The 20776-nt window shown below is 43.1% G+C and overlaps 1 gene segment (V, D, J or C); it reads right to left on the bottom strand.

Moving 5' to 3' along the window:
• Positions 1 to 657: 657 nt before the first annotated feature.
• Positions 658 to 11186, bottom strand: LOC113126872 (Ig kappa chain V-III region MOPC 63-like). The segment is given in 4 exon segments: positions 658 to 1141; positions 1861 to 1898; positions 10709 to 11027; positions 11135 to 11186. Coding segments are annotated over 4 exon segments (732 nt in total).
• Positions 11187 to 20776: the final 9590 nt, after the last annotated feature.

Genomic DNA, 20776 nt, shown 5'->3' with positions numbered 1-20776 from the left:
GTTGTCAGCTCTTTCAGACTCTCTCACATGTAAAAATATCTTTATTTGAAAGTAGTTTTTCCCTGATCCCTCTGTGTCGCTATATGCTGATGATTTTTCACTTTTTATTTCTAGTTTCTACATTTTGTCAGAGATTCTGCAGATTCTTTTCTTGGGAAAATTAGTGAAGAAATAAACTTTTTAAATAGACAAAGTAACTGAAACACAACAAATTCACTTCATTATTCTCAGTTGGTAAAACACAGTGTTAAAGTGTTGATAAGGACAAACAATGAACAGTTAAAGTGCAAATACTTGAATTCATTTGGACTCCACTAATAAATAAAACACTTCACAAACTTGAAACTACATCAGTCCATCGGTCACTGGACATACTATAATACATCCCATAACTTTGAATACAGCATAAAATCTTTATCACACACTATTGTGATGTTGAATCAATGCACAAACACCCATTCTGTATTCTGATTTTTATATCTTTAAATAACTTGACAAAGTAATGATTCTATCCACACATACCACATACAGCAGTAGTAAAAAATTCTTTTGATTACAAATCACAATTTTTCTCTGTAAACACTGTCAGTATAATTGTATAACTGTGTGTTTTAATGTTAAAATAACCTAATAAATAAATGACAAAGTGAAACAGAATTGAGTTGATGATCAGATCTTTATTAGTCTGGAAACTTTGACACAATCAACGTTAAACAAAACCAGTGAACATATCTGGAAGGAAGAAAAAACATAGAAAGAGATTTTCAGAGTGAGACAGTATCAGAGTGAAACCACTATCAGAGTCCCAGTGAGTCAGATCAGGACTGGGAACACTGGTCTCTCCTCAGTGTCTCTGTGACCAGACTCTGGGAGCCCTGGGTGGCCTCACAGGTCACAGAGCCCACTTTCCCCCACTGGTCTGCAGGGAGCCTCAGGGTGCTGCTCCAGCTGTAGCGGCCGTCCTTCCCCAGCACCCCGGGGCTCCTGCTCTCCTCCCAGCTGCTGCTTTTGCCGTCCACCTTCCAGGCCAGACTCCAGTCTAAGGGGAAGCCCTTGTTGGCCAGGCACATGAGCGTGGCCTTCCCCTGCTGCAGCTCCTGGCTGGAGGGGCCCAGCACCGTCAGGGTGGGACGGGCATCACCTAGGAGACACCGATCGGCTTAGAGCACAGGTACCACACAGCTGTCAATCAAACAGCAGACACCTGGACACCTTTCCTGTGTCAGAGTGGATTTTCTCCTTTAAGGACTTTGTGTCAGATGGTTTTTCTGCTCCACCAGTCACTGACTCACACATTGTTTCACTTCCCTTTAACAAACCTCTCATGCACATCAGCACAGAGACAGTCAGCTCACAGTTTGACCTGAAATATGTCAAACTACAGACGATACAAAACTGGATCATCAAAAACATCCAACATATTTACATTCAAATATTTAGTGAAAGAAACAAACACAGAAAATGACCTGAATGAACTTCATGTTGATTTCAGTCATTGTTTAACAAACTGTTCACATGATTTCAAGGCACATTTAAAATAACATGTGACATAAAATCTTTATCTTCACTGTTTGTTTTGACATAAACTAAGTGAAATGAAGTCACTGTAATAATAGTCACTATGGTGAAAAAATGAAAATCATTTTCAGATATTTTCAAGTAGAATTACAGTTTCAGTGTTTTTAGACGAAGTGGTTTAAATTTGAGCAACTTGAATCAAACTGCTCTGAGGTGGAATAAAACCATAAATACTAAACAAATTACAAATATAAATGAAAGTTTGATCAGACAGAAACATTAAAAACAGAATTTAAAATGTCACTTTACAATATTATATTTAGTATTTCTGCAGAAACTTACTTCCAACTTCCAGTCTGGTTCCTCCACCGAAAGTCCACCACAGTGATACAAACTGATTGAGGCGTCGTACAAAAACCTCTCAGTGCAGAGACACGGCTCTCTGAGTCTGAAACAAACAGTCAACAAAAACAGTCTGTAAAACACAGCTGCTGTTATAAACATGAACTAAAACTGAGCTCCAGAAAACACCCAAATTAATTCATTTGTTGAATATTTAGTAGATTTTGAATGTCTTGAATTCAAACTAAATGTTGCACATGCACCATCATTCATTCATTCAAAACAGATATTTAGGAAAAACATCCACCAAACAAATCAACACATTCCTAATCAATAATGTGATAAAGTGATTGATCCATGAATAATCAGCCTGATCAGAGTGATCCAAGTCCCTGTTGGATTCAGTCATAACATTTCCATAGAGAGCCACTTTGCATCAGCAGCACCATGCTCCAGTGCTCTGGGACAGTTTATAGTCCTGAGAGTTGAACACTGGATGACTGACAGCTGTCCTTCATGACAACAGTAGCCACAGAAATCCTCCTCATCAAAAACATGACTCTGATCTCCGTCCTCATCTGGACTCTCCTCTGCTGCTGCTTCACAGGTAAAGTCCAGAGAATACAACTCCTCTCCTCTATGAACATCCGTCGCTGTGAAATGGAGCCGACAAAACCATGAGGCTGCTTGATGTTATTGTCTCTGTGTCCTCAGAGTCCAGAGGCCAGGTCACAGTGACTCAGCCTGGAGCAGTGAGCTCTGCTCTGGGAGGCTCCGTCATCATCAGATGTAAGACCAGTCAGGATGTTGGTGTTTACAACAATAAACATCTTATGGCCTGGTACCAACAGAGAGATGGAGAAACTCCTAAACTGCTAATTTCCCGGGCTAGCACTCGAGAATCAGGGACTCCAGGTCGTTTTACAGGCAGTGGATCAAACTCTGACTTCACTCTGACCATCAGTGGAGTCCAGGCTGAAGATACAGCAGTTTATTACTGTCAGAGTGCTCACTACATCTACAGTCAGAGTGTGTTCACACAGGGAAAAATGGTTGTACAAAAACCTCCCTCAGTCAGACTGAACAGAAACTGAACTGACTGCTGCAGCTGGAAACTACTGCAGAGACTGATACAGTTCACTGAGGACACAGACACACACACACACACAGTTCAAATCGACATTTAACAAAAACGGGTCCAGTGATCCAAAATGATGTTGATGGAATTTAAACTCCTTTCTCCATGACAGCGTCTCACCATCCTTTCATATCCCAGTATAATCCCATGGTTTTAAGGGATTGGCCAAAGAATCAAGATGAGCCAAACTGGGACAGTCAGTGAGAAAATGCCTGCTCATGACCTTTGCCATCAGCCTGGACTGGATCCCAGCTGTTTCAAGTCCTGTTCCCAGTCCAATATGAAGTCATCAGCAGCAGAAACCTTGATGATCAAAGACCCAAACAGCCTCTGCACATACAGCTCATATCCCTACATCAACATATATAAAACTGCAGAGATTGAACCTGCCAAAGCAAATGGGATGACACACTCTCTCTGACTGTTAACTCAGAAATCAAACAAGCTCAGTGAGACTAAAAGTTCTGTGTGCAGCTTTCAGTCCCATCACATGATCATCCTCAGCACATGGACTTTCCCAGTTGTCACTGAGCTGTGGATGTTCAAATTTCCATTCCTCTGAGCAGTAATATTTTATAATGGATTTGAAATCTGACAGAGAGCCAGTGAAGTTGACTATGTACTGGTGTGATGTTATCAGAGGGTGGGGTTCTTGAGAGGATGTGGGCAGATAATATTTCTGGACCAGTTTAAGTTTATGGAGGGATTTGTGAGGTAAACCATATAGAAGTGAATTACAGTAATCAATCCTGGATGTGACGAGGGCATGTACGAGGGTGGCAGTGTTAAAGGGGGTGAGTTATGAGTGCAGACGATTGAAAGTACGGAGGTGGAAGTAGGCCGCTCTGGTGACATGGTTAATATGAGCGGAAAAGAAGAGGGTACTGTCGAGGGTGACACTCAGACTGTTTACCTGAGGGGAGGGGAGAATAGTGGAGTGATCAATCAAGAGAGAGAAAATGTCGACTTTATAGTGTGTAGATTTGGTAGCGATGAGCAAAAACTCATTTTTATCACTGTTTAATTTGTGAGAAAACCACATTTTCATGTCCAAGAGTCAATCAGAGAGGGAGGAAGGGGGAAGCGCAGTGGTGGGTTTAGAGGAAAGATAGACCTGGCTGTCATCTGCATAGCAGTGGAATTGTATATTGTATATTCGAAAAATGAGACCAAGTGGGAGTAAGTATATAATGAACATGAGGGGTGCCCAGGACAGAGCCCTGGGGAACACCAGTACTAACAGATGAGGAATGGGATCTGTGATTTTTAATTTGGAGAAACAGTGGGGCCAGAGATGTATGAATGAAACCAGGTGAGTGCAGTGTTGATGTTGATTATACCAACTGATGATAAACGGTGAAGGAGAATGAAGTGTGAAATTATATAAAAAAATCATAAAAATTAATGAGGATGAGAATAGTGATGAGTCCAGAATCTGCAGCTAACAGGAAGTCATTTGTAAATTTTACCCCAGCTGTTTCAGTGCTATGGAGGGGGTGAAAACCAGACTGGAACTGTTCATACAAATTATTATTAGTAAGATGATTATGAACTTGAGCAGCAACAGTTTTTTCTAGGACTTTGGAGATAAATGATAAATTGGAGATGTTTTGGAAATTATTCAGGTTTGTTGGATCAGAGCTGGGTTTTTGAGGATAGGTGTGATTTTAGCAGTCTTTAGAGATGATGGAAAAAAAACAGAGAGAAGAGTGAATAATATTGGTTATGAGGGGAGAGAGGGAATGGGCACAGTCTTAAACTAAGGTGGTGGGTAGAGGGTCCAGTTGACAGGTAGACCACATTCTCATATGGCCTAAAAAAAGTAAAATATTGACGAGAGCAATGAATGAATGTTTTGAAAATAAAATGTGAAAGTGCAAATAGTTTAAGCTATAGCTTTAAAAACTTGACAAGGCCATGACCTCCACACCTTTACAACCTAAAACTAACTTTAAATTAAGTGTTTTACTATATATCACTGACACAGGCTCAGTGTATTTACATCAATTTGTCTGTGAATGTTAAAATAATCTAATGAATAAATAAATGAATAAAATACATGGAAACAACTGATTTGATGATCAGATCTTTATTAGTCTGGAAATACTGAAACACTCAACATTAAACAAAACCAGTGAACATGTCAGGAACAAGGTAAAATGAGAAAGAGTTTCAGAGTGAGACAGTGTCAGAATAAAATCAGTAAAACCAGTAGCGGAGTCCAGGAGGCAGGTCAGGACTATGAACACTGGTCTCTTCTCAGTTTCACTGTGACAGGACTCTGGGAGCCCTCAGGGGCCTCACACTTCACATTTCCATAGAGAGCACTTTGCATCAGCAGCACCATGCTCCAGTGCTCTGGGACAGTTTATAGTCCTGAGAGTTGAACACTGGATGACTGACAGCTGTCCTTCATGACAACAGAAGCCACAGAAATCCTCCTCATCAAAAACATGACTCTGATCTCCATCCTCATCTGGACTCTCCTCTGCTGCTGCTTCACAGGTAAAGTCCAGAGAATCCAACTCCTCTCCTCTATGAACATCCGTCGCGTGAAATGAAGCCGACAAAACCATGAGGCTGCTTTATGTTTTTGTCTCTGTGCCCTCAGAGTCCAGAGGCCAGGTCACAGTGACTCAGCCTGGAGCAGTGAGCTCTGCTCTGGGAGGCTCCGTCACCATCAGATGTAAGACCAGTCAGGATGTTTATGGATCAGCTCTTTTAGCCTGGTACCAACAGAGAGCTGGAGAAACTCCTAAACTGCTCATTTATGATGCTAGCAGTCGAGCATCAGGGACTCCAGGTCGTTTTACAGGCAGTGGATCAAACTCTGATTTCACTCTGACCATCAGTGGAGTCCAGGCTGAAGATGCAGCAGTTTATTACTGTCAGAGTTATCACCACATCAACAGTCAGGATGTGTTCACACAGTGAAAAATGGTCGTACAAAAACCTCCCTCAGTCAGACTGAACAGAAACTGAACTGACTGCTGCAGCTGGAAACTACTGCAGAGACTGATACAGTTCACTGAGGACACATGCACACACACACACACACACACACACACACACACACAGTTCAAATCAACATTTAAGAAAAACAGGTCCAGTGATCCAAAATGATGTTGATGGAATTTAAACTCCTTTCTCCATTACAGCGTCTCACCATCCTTTCATATCCCAGTATAATCCCATGGTTTTAAGGGATTGGCCAAAGAATCAAGATGAGCCAAACTGGGACAGTCAGTGAGAAAATACCTGCTCATGACCTTTGCCCTCAGCCTCATACTGGATCCCAGCTGTTTCAAGTCCTGGTCCCAGTCCAATATGATGTCATCAGCAGCAGAAACCTTGATGATCAAAGACCCAAACAGCCTCTGCACATACAGTTCATATCCCTACATCAACATATATAGAACTGCAGAGACTGAACCTGCCAAAGCAAATGGGATGACACACTCTCTCTGACTGTTAACTCAGAAATCAAACAAGCTCAGTGAGACTAAAAGTTCTGTGTGCAGCTTTCAGTCCCATCACATGCTCATCCTCAGCACATGGACTTTCCCAGTTGTCACTGAGCTGTGGATGTTCAAATTTCCATTCCTCTGAGCATTTTGGGACAAATGATCCACACTGGCTTCAGAGTCAAAGCAGCATTTCACTTTGCCAAACTCATGTCTCAGCTTCACTTGGTGAAATCTCCACCTTACAAACACACAAACATGTCACAGCTGTTTTCACATCAATCTACAAAGAAGTGGACGAGTTCACTGCCAGACTGTTTGATCCTGTACATGTGAATATGCAGCAGTGAGGAGGAAGCAGGCTGCCATGGTGAGGGCAGCTGCAGCTGACTGACTCTGTGTGTTTGCATATGTGTCCTGCCTCTGTGCTCCAGACGTTAAGAGGCCAGTGTTGATCAGTGGCCGTCCAGGCCTTTCAGAGCCACCCACACGCCGGCAGCACAGTGATGATGATGATGATGTCTCTGACTCTACTGCTGGCCACCCTGGGGCTCCTGGTTCAGGGTGAGACTCTCTTCTGAAAACTTAGCTTCAGGATGCAGCCAGGTTCACCACAATGATGTTCTGCTCTGATGGAGAAACGCTGACACGAGCAGCACTGAGCTTATAATAACAGTCTGTTGTTCCAGGACAGACTGTCACCATCAGATGTCAAGCCAGTTCACATGTTAGTAAGGATCTTCAGTGGTACCTTCAGAAACCTGGAGAAGCTCCTAAACTCCTGATTTATGATGCTGCATCACGTCAGTCTGGAGTTTCTGATCGTTTCAGTGGGAGTCAGTCTGGGACTGACTTCACTCTGACCATCAGTAGAGTTCAGGCTGAAGATGCAGGAGTTTATTACTGTCAGCAGGATTACAGCTACCCGTTCATACAGTGAAACAACGTCGTACAAAAACCTCCCTCAGCTGCAGAGGAACTGATCTGACTCCACAGCTGCACTGAAACTCAAACAACATCAAAATATGTAGTTTAGTATCAAAATATGTTTTGACATTAATTTAAATTATTTTATGACTTTTAATTCATCCAACAAATATAATTTAGTAACTAGTTAAGGCAGAGTTTAGATCAGGGCTTCTGTGTTACAGTGAATGTTTGGTCTTCACATCAGGAAAAACATATTTCCAAAGAACTGGTGGACACTACAATTAGCAAACTCTTTTACAAAATACTCATTTGTCCCCACATTATACTAAAAAACAAAACAAAACAGGAAAACAATTCACAAACAAATAAAAAAATTGACCCACTATAGACCATGTTGACATTTTTAGCTATTAACTTAATCAGTATTTTATTTTTATGTTTGTGACTCATCATAAATGATTAAAAAGCAGTTTTGTTGTAGTTTAAAGTTTGCATAGTAAATGTTTTATATACAAAATTAATATTGAACTACAGATTCATATTGTTGTTTGTTGTTTTTCTGTCCAACAGATTCAGATGTTCCTCCCTCTCCAACATCAGTGAAGGAAAAGTTTCCATAAAAGTAAAAACTAGAAATCGTCTCTAAATTGATGTAAATGTTTCAATGATGTTCACGTGTGCTGAGTTTGAATATCTGGATTAGAATTAATGCCTTTATTTTGTAAAGAAAGAGCATCCAGACACTGTGTCTGTTGTCAGATCTTTTGTTCTTTCAGACTGACACTGCTCAAATGTAAAAATATTTTCATTTGAAAGTAGTTTTTCACTTTTTGTGTGTCTCTATATGCTGATGATATTTGACTTTATATTTCCAATTTCTACATTTCCTCAGACGTTCTAAATATTTGTTTCCTCAGAAAATTATTGAGGATATAAACTTTTAATTGCACAAAAGTTAATTAAACATAACTATTACTCTCATCCGGGCTAAAAAAGTTAAATATTGTTGAGAGCAATGAATGAACGTGATGAATAAATAAAAGGTTAAAGTGCAAATAGTTCAAATGATACCTCATAAAAACAGTCTGTAAAACACAGGTGCTGATATAAACATGAACTAAAACTGAGCTCCAGAAAACACCCAAATTAAGCCTCACCCTGTACCGGGTCTACAGAGTCTGGAAGTGAGTGTAGACTAGAAAGAGGGGGCTACAGGGCCCCAGTCCCAAAGCAGCTACCCCAAAGCTTTACCTGCTGAGAGTGAAGTAGTTCATACCTGTTCACAGTAGATGGTCACATATGCACATACAGGCTGATTCACTATTGCACCTATTTATCTCAGTGACTGGCCCCACATGGTGTTTAGCAAAACAAAGCAATTTGATATTAAAAGGAAACAGGAAAATTATACACCACACTAAAATTAACTCACTGGCCTCTTTAAAAAAGGCTTAAAACAAACAGCGGCCTCCCTAATTGGAAATGAGGTCCCTGAGAACCAGCACCAGAACCAAACACACGGATAAAGCCCAACATTTTTATTTCCAACTTCCACATTAGAGCCAAAGGCCAAATAATGAGCGAGTGCAGCTGAAGGCCTCTCAGCCTGATTGGAAATATTCACCATCAGGAACCGGATGATGCTCCAGACACAACGGGCCCACACGACCCAAATCACAGAACCGGTGCAGCCCGGTTGGAGCTCGGCTGCGGTTCGGCCCATATTATCTTCCCTCACACACAGTCAAAGGGAAGAAACAGACACTTACGGTTCTGTTCGGCTCCGACACTGGAGCTGGGCAGAGGACCCACTCGGCCCCGGCGGTCCGTCTGACCCCGCATCCCGCCTCGGTCCAAAGTCCAGGCGCCCGGTCCGAGCGGCTCCACGTCGGACCCCGCTGACCCGGTTCTGACAGCAGAGGGCGCCAATATCCCCAACTAGCCACCTGCAGCTAACACTTAGCTTGTTAGCGCCGCTAACTTAGCGGCTAACGCTGCCTGACGGCGGCCCGATACGCACAGCGGCTCCAAACGTCAGACTACGGACCGGAAAAGACAACAACTCGCTATCACTTGGATCTGCTGTGATTCCTGTCTCTCCTCAACCGCTCCCCCACCTCCAAAACTCTGGTCCTCCGCAATCGTTTGGCCTCCGGTGGCTCTGGGTTTGTTTTCTCTCCCGCCCCTCATCTCCGAAGCCAATCACAGCCCGACCTGGCTGACTGACAGGTCGATGACCAATAGAAGTTGCGCATTTAGCTGCAGGTGTTGTTCCAGGTGAGGTACCCACCCAGCAAATAGAATTTATGACCTGGATTATTAACTGCACTGACCAAAGTACTTGCAGTTGTGTTCCCTTAGTAAAAGGTCTGAATTGACCCCGTTTTAGAAACTAAACTGTTTTAATCCCGAGTTTTTCCCTCCAGGGCTGCACAGTGAATGTTTCTCAAAATGCAGACGGACTCAGGAAAAACATCAGATCTGCTCCTCACATCAGGACTGTTCAGGAAAACATTTTCTCAAAGAACTGCAGGACACTACAGTCAGCAAGCAACTTATTTATTATTTAACTACATTATATTAAAGACAATCAGTCAACAGGAAATTATTTCATGTATACATCAAATATTTGAGCCATTACTGAACTATAGACTGTGTCAACCTGTTCTTTGTTTTTAATCTATTTATTCAAGTGTTAGTAACAACAGATCTGCTGCAGTTTTCAGATGAGTAAATGTAGTACATCCAACATTATTAACAAAGCACAGATTTGTATTTGGAGGCTCTCTCACCATCAGATGTAAGACCAGTCAGAATGTTTGTGTTAGGCAGCACCCACTTTTTAGCCTGGTACCAACAGAGAGATGGAGAAAGTCATAAACTGCTCATTTATGCTGCTAGCACTGTATACACTCCATGTATACATATGGCAATAATTTTGGAGACGTTGTCAGGTTGTTGAGGTGAGAGGTGACTGTTTGAAGTTCAGCAGAAAAACTGTTGGAGACAAAGTGATCATCATGTGTTTGTATTTCTGCCTTATTTCTACCACTTTTTCAGACACCTATTTGAGGGTTAAGACTTGGTTTTAGGGTTAGGGTCTATGGTTTCCTTTATGCTTATGAGAGTCCTAATAAGGATAGAAATATGAGTTGGTGTGTGTGTGTGTGTGTGTGTGTGTGTGTGAGAGAGAGAGTGTGTGTCCTCAGTGAACTGTATCAGTCTCTGCAGTAGTTTCCAGCTGCAGCAGTCAGTTCAGTTTCTGTTCAGTCTGACTGAGGGAGGTTTTTGTACGACCATTTTTCACTGTGTGAACACGTACTGACTGTTTAACCAGTGATAACTCTGACAGTAATAAACTGCTGCATCTTCAGCCTGGACTCCACTGATGGTCAGAGTGAAGTCAGAGTTTGATCCACTGCCTGTAAAACGACCTGGAGTCCCTGATTCTCGAGTGCTAGACCAGTATATGAGCAGTTTAGGAGTTTCTCCATCTCTCTGTTGGAACCAGGCTAAAAGATGTTTGTTGTTCCAAAAATTAACATCCTGACTGGTCTTACATCTGATGGTGACGGAGCCTCCCAGAGCAGAGCTCACTGCTCCAGGCTGAGTCACTGTGACCTGGCCTCTGGACTCTGAGGACACAGAAACAAAAACATAAAGCAGCCTCATGGTTTTGTCGGCTTCATTTCACAGCGACGGATGTTCATTGAGGAGAGGAGGTGGATTCTCTGGACTTTACCTGTGAAGCAGCAGCAGAGGAGAGTCCAGATGAGGACGGAGATCAGAGTCATGTTTTTGATGAGGAGGATTTCTGTGGCTTCTGTTGTCATGAAGGACAGCTGTCAGTCATCCAGTGTTCAACTCTCAGGACTATAAACTGTCCCAGAGCACTGGAGCATGGTGCTGCTGATGCAAAGTGGCTCTCTATGGAAATGCTCTGACTGAGTCCAACAGGGACTTGGATCACTCTGATCAGGCTGCTGATCAATGGATCAACAGCGCTGTCTAGTTAGCGAATTACTTTCATGCAAATTTGTATGCACCTAAGAAATTACCAAGGAGAAAATCTGCCCCTATTTTCTTTTAGTTTCAGAGATGGTCATATCACATTTTTAAAATGAAATTAAAATTGAAATCATGTTTGGTCAGAAAATCTTTTACTAACTTTTCTGTTTCAAAGTCGGAGAGCACTGTTTACAGTGAGAGGTTTTTCTATAATCACTTGTTTAAATCAGTGTGAGACATGTTTAGTGGAAAAACCAGACTTTTAACTGCCATAACCAAAAAAAGGTTCTTGTATCAACATTTTTATCTTTAGTACTGAAACCTGCCTGTTGCCATGGTTACTGAGCTTAAAGAGGGAAATCAAACACTGAAGACCAGTTTTATACAAACTCCCAGTTTCTCTACAATTTGTTCTCTCTGCCTGCAGTGGGTCGACTGGCCCGCAACCTGATGGTGCTTGGGTGTTTTCATCCTAAACACAGAGACAGAGAATGGAGAACGGAGTAAAACCATAATCAGAGTAAAACCAATAGTCCCAGTGAATCAGGTCAGGACTGGGAACACTGGTCTCTCTGGGAACACTGGTCTCTCCTCACTTCCATTGTGGCAGAACTCTAGGACCCTTGGTGGCTTCACAGATCACATTTCCATAGAGAGCCACTTTGCATCAGCAGCACCATGCTCCAGTGCTCTGGGACCGTTTATAGTCCTGAGAGTTGAACCCTGGATGACTGACAGCTGTCCTTCATGACAACAGAAGCCACAGAAATCCTCCTCATCAAAAACATGACTCTGATCTCCGTCCTCATCTGGACTCTCCTCTGCTGCTGCTTCACAGGTAAAGTCCAGAGAATCCAACTCCTCTCCTCTATGAACATCCGTCGCTGTGAAATGAAGCCGACAAAACCATGAGGCTGCTTTATGTTTTTGTCTCTGTGTCCTCAGAGTCCAGAGGCCAATACACAGTGACTCAGCCTGGAGCAGTGAGCTCTGCTCTGGGAGGCTCCGTCACCATCAGATGTAAGACCAGTCAGGATGTGTATGTTTACAACAGTAAACATTGTTTAGCCTGGTACCAACAGAGAGATGGAGAAACTCCTAAACTGCTCATTTACTTTGCTAGCACTCGAGCATCAGGGACTCCAGATCGTTTTACAGGCAGTGGATCAAACTCTGACTTCACTCTGACCATCAGTGGAGTCCAGGCTGAAGATGCAGCAGTTTATTACTGTCAGAGTTTACATGAGATCAACAGTCAGTACATGTTCACAAAAACCTCCCTCAGTCAGACTGAACAGAAACTGAACTGACTGCTGCAGCTGGAAACTACTGCAGAGACTGATACAGTTCACTGAAGACACACACACACACACACACACACACACACACACACACACACACACACATGCGCACACACACATACACACACAGTTCAAATCAACATTTAACCATCCTTTCATATCCAAGTATAATCCCATGGTTTTAAGGGATTGGCCAAAGAATCAAGATGAGCCAAACTGGGACAGTTAATGAGAAAATGCCTGCTCATGACCTTTGCCCTCAGTCTCATACTGGATCCCAGCTGTTTCAAGTCCTGTTCCCAGTCCAATCTAAAGTCATCAGCAGCAGAAACCCTGATGATCAAAGACCCAAACAGCCTCTGCACATACAGCTCATATCCCTACATCAACATATATAGAACTGCAGAGATTGAACCTGCCAAAGCAAATGGGATGACACACTCTCTCTGACTATTAACTCAGAAATCAAACAAGCTCAGTGAGACTAAAAGTTCTGTGTGCAGCTTTCAGTCCCATCACATGCTCATCCTCAGCACATGGACTTTCCCAGTTGTCACTGAGCTGTGGATGTTCAAATTTCCATTCCTCTGAGCAGTAACATTTTATAATGGATTTGAAATTTGACAGAGCCAGTGAAGTTGTCTATGTACTGGGGTGATGTGATCAGAGGGTGGGGTTCTTGAGAGAATGTGGGCAGATAATATTTCTGGACCAGTTGAAATTTATGGAGGGATTTGTGAGTTAAACCATATAGAAGTGAATTACAGTAATCAAACCTGGATGTGACGAGGGCATGTACGAGGGTGACAGTATTAAAGGGGGTGAGTGATGAGTGCAGACGATTGAAAGTACAGAGGTGGAAGTAGGCCGCCCTGGTGACATGGTTAATATGAGCGGAAAAGAAGAGGGTACTGTCAAGGGTGACACTCAGACTCTTTACCTGAGGGGACGGGGAATAGTGGAGTGATCAATCAAGAGAGAGAAAATGTCCACTTTAGAGAGTGTAGATTTGGTAGCGATGAGCAAAAACTCAATTTTATCACTGTTTAATTTGTGAGAAAACCACATTTTGATGTCCAAGAGGCAGTCAGAGAGGGAGGAAGGGGGAAGCGCAGTGGTGGGTTTAGAGGAAAGATAGACCAGGGTGTCATCTGCATAGCAGTGGAATTGTATATTGTATTCACGGAAAATGAGACCAAGTGGGAGTAAGTATATAATGAACAGGAGGGGTGCCCAGGACAGAGCCCTGGGGAACACCAGTACTAACAGATGAGGAATGGGATCTGTGATTTTTAATTTGGAGAAACAGTGGGGCCAGAGATGTATGAATGAAAGCAGGTGAGTGCAGTGTTGATGATACCAACTGATGCTAAACGGTGAAGGAGAATGAAGTGTGAAATTATATAAAATGCAGCAGTTAAATCAAGGAGGATGAGAATAGTGATGAGTCCAGAATCTGCAGCTAACAGGAAGTCATTTGTAATTTTTACCCCAGCTGTTTCAGTGCTATGGACGGGGTGAAGACCAGACTGGAATTGTTCATACAAATTATTGTTAGTAAGATGATTATGAACCTGAGCAGCAACTTTTTTTTCTAGGACTTTGGAGATAAATGGTAAATTGGAGATGGGTTGGAAATTATTCAGGTTTGTTGGATCAGAGCTAGGTTTTTGAGGATAGGTGTGATTTTAGCAGTCTTTAGAGATGATGGAACAGAACCAGAGAGAAGAGTTAATAATATTGGTTATGAGAGGAGAGAGGGAGTGGGTGCAGGCCTTAACTAAGGTGGTGAGTAGAGGGTCCAGTTGGCAGGTAGACCACATTCTCATATGGGCTAAAAAAAGTAAAATACTGATGAGAGCAATGAATGAATGTTTTTAAAATAAAAGGTGAAAGTGCAAATACTTTAAGATATAGGTCATGACCTCCACACCATTACAACTTAAAACTAATTTTAAATTAAGTTTTTTTACTATATATCACTGACACAGGCTCAGTGTATTTACATCAATTTGTCTGTGAATGTTAAAATAATCTAATGAATAAATAAATGAATAACATACATGGAAACACAACTGATCTGATGATCAGATCTTTATTAGTCTGGAAATATTGAAACACTCAACATTAAACAAAACCAGTGAACATATCAGGAACAAGATAAAATGAGAAAGAGTTTCAGAGTGAGACAGTATCAGAATAAAATCAGTAAAACCAGTGGCAGAGTCCAGGACTATGAACACTGGTCTCCACAGTTTCACTGTGAAAGGACTCTGGGAGCCCTCAGGGGCCTCACACTTCACATTTCCATAGAGAGCCACTTTGCATCAGCAGCACCATGCTCCAGTGCTCTGGGACAGTTTATAGTCCTGAGGGTTGAACACTGGATGACTGACAGCTGTCCTTCATGACAACAGAAGCCACAGAAATCCTCCTCATCTGGACTCTCCTCTGCTGCTGCTTCACAGGTAAAGTCCAGAGAATCCAACTCCTCTCCTCTATGAACATCCGTCGCTGTGAAATGAAGCCGACAAAACCATGAGGCTGCTTTATGTTTTTGTCTGTGTGTCCTCAGAGTCCAGAGGCCAGGTCACAGTGACTCAACCTGGAGCAGTGAGCTTGGCTCTGGGAGGCTCCGTCACCATCAGATGTAAGACCAGTCAGGATGTTCGTACTTGGGGCAGCGACCATCTCTTTGCCTGGTACCAACAGAGAGATGGAGAAACTCCTAAACTTCTCATTTACTTTGCTAGCAGTCATGCATCAGGGACTCCAGATCGTTTTACAGGCAGTGGATCAGACTCTGACTTCACTCTGACCATCAGTGGAGTCCAGGCTGAAGATGCAGCAGTTTGTTACTGTCAGAGTTATCACTACATGTACAGTCAGTGGGTGTTCACACAGTGAAAAATGATCGTACAAAAACCTCCCTCAGTCAGACTGAACAGACTGCTGCAGCTGGAAACTACTGCAGAGACTGATACAGTTCACTGAGGACACACACACACACACACACACACACACACACACACACACAGTTCAAATCAAAATTTAACAAAAACAGGTCCAATGATCCAAAATGATCTTGATGGAATTTAAACTCCTTTCTCCATGACAGTGTCTCACCATCCTTTCATATTCCAGTATAATCCCATGGTTTTAAGGGATTGGCCAAAGAATCAAGATGAGACAAACTGGGACAGTCAGTGAGAAAATGCCTGCTCATGACCTTTGCCCCCAGCCTCATACTGGATCCCAGCTGTTTGAAGTCCTGTTCCCAGTCCAGTATAAAGTCATCAGCAGCAGAAACCTTCATGATTAAAGACCCAAACAGCCTCTGCACATACAGCTCATATACCTACATCAACTTATATATACATTGAATCTACAAAGTGACAAATGACATTCGTCTGAACACAGACACTGGCAGAGTCTGTCTTAGTACAGTTGGATCTAAGTGCTGCTTTTGACACAGTGGATCATGTGATCCTGTTACAAAGTCCTATCTTGAAGACAGGAAGTACTTCATTGAAATTGGTAACAGTGTCTCAGAGCAAATGGTGTTGATATGAGGGGTCCCCCAGGGGTCCATCTTGGGACCCTTTTTGTTCAATCTTTACATGTTTCCTTTAGGCCTGTTAATACGCAGCAATAATGTGTCCTACCATAACTATGCAGATGACACTCAGATTTACATTTCACTCACAGCAGATGAATATGGACCAGTCGATTCACTGTCACTGCATTGAACAGATCACTGTGTGGATGCAAAACAACTCTCCAAATAAACAGTGATAAGACTGAAATAATCATCTTTGGGCCACAGAAACAAAGAGCAAATGTCAGCAGTCACCTCGAGTCGCTTTCACTAAAATCTAAAAATTAGGTTTGACATCTAGGGGTAATCATGGACTCAGACATGAAATTTAACAGCCACATTAAATCAATTACATCATTAGCATTTTACCATCTCCAAAACATTGCCAGAATCAAAGAAATCATGTCTAAACCAGACTTGGAGAGACTCATCCATGCATTTATCTCCAGGAGGTTAGATTACTGTAACTGCTCATGGGGCTCTCAAAACAAGCTGAAAGGGAGCTTGTTACGTCCAACATAAAATTAAAGGAAAAGGGAAGTGGATGGTAGAAGACAGACAGAACGGCTCACGTAAAGGATTTTCGGTTGGTTGACATTTATTTTAACAATGACAGTGAAATAACAACAAGACCATTTGCAAATATACAAACAGTCGAGCAGTAAGACTAACACGACAAAACACAAAAGACATTACCTAAATAAACTAACGTGCAAACAACAATAACACGCACAATTATTCTAACACACTAGCAGATCTGAACCTCACAACTAAGTTTGTGGCAGGACAAACGATCAAAAGGTTTTGCGAGTTGGTGAACTGTTCACGTAAAATCCCAGCTCACGCCTGAGTAAGGCTTTTCCGGTCTTTATATACCGGACGAAGTGATTGGCTGACGCGTCTCAGCTGGCGCATCTCATACGTCATCAGCCAACCTTCAGGGATTACCTAGGGAGTGTCAAAACGGCACCTCAGGGGCCGTAACACCCTCCCCCATAAAATTTCACCTGTAAAAAAAAATAAACAGGGGAAATCCACACTTATTCACTGGCTGATCATTAGTGAAAGTTTCTATTCGAAACTTTCTCGAATAGAAGGAAATGGGATGACAGAGGCCTTGGTCATCCTTCTGCAGCAATACAGCTCCCACTCCAACAGCGCTGGTGTCGACCTCCAGCTGAAACGGTCTTTGGTAGTCTGGAGCTGAAAGGACTGGAGCATGGCATAACAAAAACTTGAGATGTTCAAAAGCAACATTACATTCATTCGACCACCTGAACACAGTTTTAGGGCTGAGTAAACTCCTCAAAGGTTTTACTACAGACGAGAAATTTTTACAAAAGCATCTGTAGTAGCCTGCTAGACCCAGGAATTGTCTCAAGGCACGTCTAGTGCACGGAACAGGAAATTTCTGAATGGCCTGAATTTTTGAGTCTACTGGTCTGACTTGACCTTGACCTACTGTTTTACCTAAGTAAGTACCCGTCCCTTCTCCAAAGTGACACTTTGCTAAGTTTAGAGTTAGAGAGGCTTGAGCTAACCTACTGAATACGGTGACGAGAGTTTGAATATGTTGTGACCAGGAATCTGAATAGATGATGAGATCATCAAGATAAGCCTTGCAGTTGTCTACATCCCTAAGGACTGTACCTATTAAGCGCTGGAAAGTAGCAGGGGCGTTGCATAAACCAAATGGCATAACAGTATACTGTAAGAAATAGTCAGGGGTTACAAAAGCACAGATCTCAGCTGCGCGGTCTGTAAGTGGTACTTGCTGATAACCTCTTAACAAATCCAACTTAGTGACAAATTTGGAATGTCCAACCATATCAACACAGTCACCCATACGCGGAAGTGGGTACAAATCAGGTATGGTCACTGCGTTAACCTTACAGAAGTCGGTGATAAATCTAGGTGATTTGTCTGGTTTAATTTCAACCAGACAGGGAGAACTCCAGGGACTTTGGCTAGGTTCTGCTAGACCTAATTCTAACAGGTAGTCAGTTTCCCTTCTCATGAAAAACCGTTTGGTGGGATTTAACCTGTACGGATGTTCCTTAATTGGAGTTGGATCTTTTAACTGAATATCATGTTTAGGCACATGAGTCTGGGTTGGATGATTGCCAAACAATGTAGGGAACCTGTCAACTAGCTGTAATATATCAGTAGCTTGTTCAGCACTTAAATGAGCTAACTTAGAAGGAAGTTGAAGCTTTGCTTCAGAGTTGGGCAAACGTGGTCTGAATGGGACGTCTCTGGGCTGAGGAATCCTTTCCTGAAACTGTGAAGAGAGAGATGCTAACATGTTAGGCTGATGTGAAACACAGATGGCTACGGGATGTGAACACAAATCAGAACAAGAGTGGTAAGGCTTAAGGAGGTTGACATGGCAAGTTCGACTTTTACGTCGATGTTTAGGGGTTTCAATGAGGTAATCAGTGTCGCTAATCCGTTTTAGAATGGTATAGGGCCCTGAAAAACGTGCTGACAAGGAACTACCCGAAACCGGAAGTGATGCCAATATTTGATCTCCTGCGGTGAATTGCCGTGGCTTTGCTTTCTTATCGTATTTGTGTTTCATTTTTATCTGAGCGGCAGCCAATTCCTTTTGTGCTGGGCTTCTTGAAGTCGGTGCTGAAAACGGTTGACATAGTCCAACAAATTTTTGTGGGATCTTTGAGAAGTGAGTAAGCTCTCCTGTAAAACTCTTAAAGGACTGCGTACAGTGTGTCCAAACACAAGCTCATTGGGGCTAAATCCTAAGGACTCTTGAACAGCGTCACGAGCAGCGAAAACATCGAAAGGTAAACCCTCAGGCCAATTACCTTGGTTTTGTAAGCAATGCTTCGTCAACATACCTTTTAGTGTCTGATACCACTCTTCTACCATACTTTGATGCCGTTGTTACCGACGTAAGTAAGATAACCGATCGTGTTTACTATTACCTCGATCATGGATTACTAGTACGTAGATGGTCATCCCCAGCTTCTTCCGGTAAAGGAGATGCTGAAGGTGTGCAGGTAGTAGTGCCGACCAACTGCAGAATGCAGGTGTTAAAATTAGCTCATGATAGCAAATGGTCCGGACACCTAGGGATACGCAAGACATATCAGTTCATACTTCATCATCTCATACGTCATCAGCCAACCTTCAGGGATTACCTAGGCAGTGTCAAAACGGCACCTCATGGGCCGTAACAGAGCTGCACTGCATTCAGAACGCTGAACATCCGGGTAAGCGAATCACTTTTGTCTTGCAGGCGTGTCGTGTTGTGTGTGTTGTGTGGTTCGTCTGCAGACTGGCGGCAGACTAGCTGTGGTTTGGCACACCTGGGAACCGGCTAGACTTTGAACGGTTCACTGGCTGCTGCATTCCGGTGCTGGTCGGGTACCTTTCTGTTTTGACCGGTGTTTGTTGCTATTTCCTGACTTAGCGCTCGTTGGCCTACCGGTTAGCTTAGCTAGCTAGTTAGCTTGCTAACATGGCCTCTCCCTCTCTGTCTCTTTCTTGCTCGGTGTGCCACATGTTTAGTTATTCCTCTGCCTCCTTTAGCGATAATGATACCTGTATTAAGTGTAAGGTTCTGTTAGCCTTGGAGGCGAGGATCACTGATTTGGAAGCGCGGCTCCGCACCTTCGAACAAAAGCCAGCTAGCCTAGCCCCGTTAGCTGGTGTGGAGCCACCGAGCTCAGGGTCTGTTAGCGGTCCAAGGGCAGCTCCGGAGCAGCCCGGAGAATTAGCCTGGGTGACGGTCCGAAGGAAACATACTCCTAAGCAGAAGCCCACGGCTCATCACCTGCCTGTTCATGTTTCTAATAGATTTTCCCCGCTCAGCGACACACCCGCTGAGAAACCGACTCTGATAATTGGCGATTCCATAGTCAGGAACGTGAAAATAGAGACGCCAGCGACCATAGTCAAATGTTTCCTGGGGCCAGAGCGGGCGACATCGAGTCAAATCTGAAGCTGCTGGCTAAGGCTAATCGTAAATATGGGAAAATTGTTATTCACGTCGGCAGCAATGACACCCGATTACGCCAATCGGAGGTCACTAAAATTAATGTTGAGTCGGTGTGTAACTTTGCTAAATTAATGTCGGACAGCGATGATATGTTTAGCCGCATGTCATCGTTCCGTCGCTGGCTGTCTAGGTGGTGTCCAGCAAACGATGTGAGCTTCATAGACAATTGGGCCACTTTCTGGGGAAAACCCGGTCTGATAGCGAGAGATGGCATCCATCCCACTTTGAATGGTGCAGCTCTCATCTCTAGGAATTTGGCCGAGTTTCTTAGCCGACCTAAAGCCTGACAATCCAGGGTGGGGACCGGGATGCAGAGACTCAGTCTAAAACGCTTCTTCTTCGTCAAACCATGCTGTTGACCTATTTTCTAAGACACTCAGACCTTTTATGCTCTCGCGGGCCACATTAAATGACGTGGCGGGCCACATTTGGCCCGCGGGCCTGAGTTTGACACCC

Source organism: Mastacembelus armatus, chromosome 11, assembly GCF_900324485.2.
Source record: "Mastacembelus armatus chromosome 11, fMasArm1.2, whole genome shotgun sequence".
Taxonomy (NCBI): Eukaryota; Metazoa; Chordata; class Actinopteri; order Synbranchiformes; family Mastacembelidae; genus Mastacembelus; species Mastacembelus armatus.
This window is presented reverse-complemented; position numbering and strand designations above follow the sequence as displayed.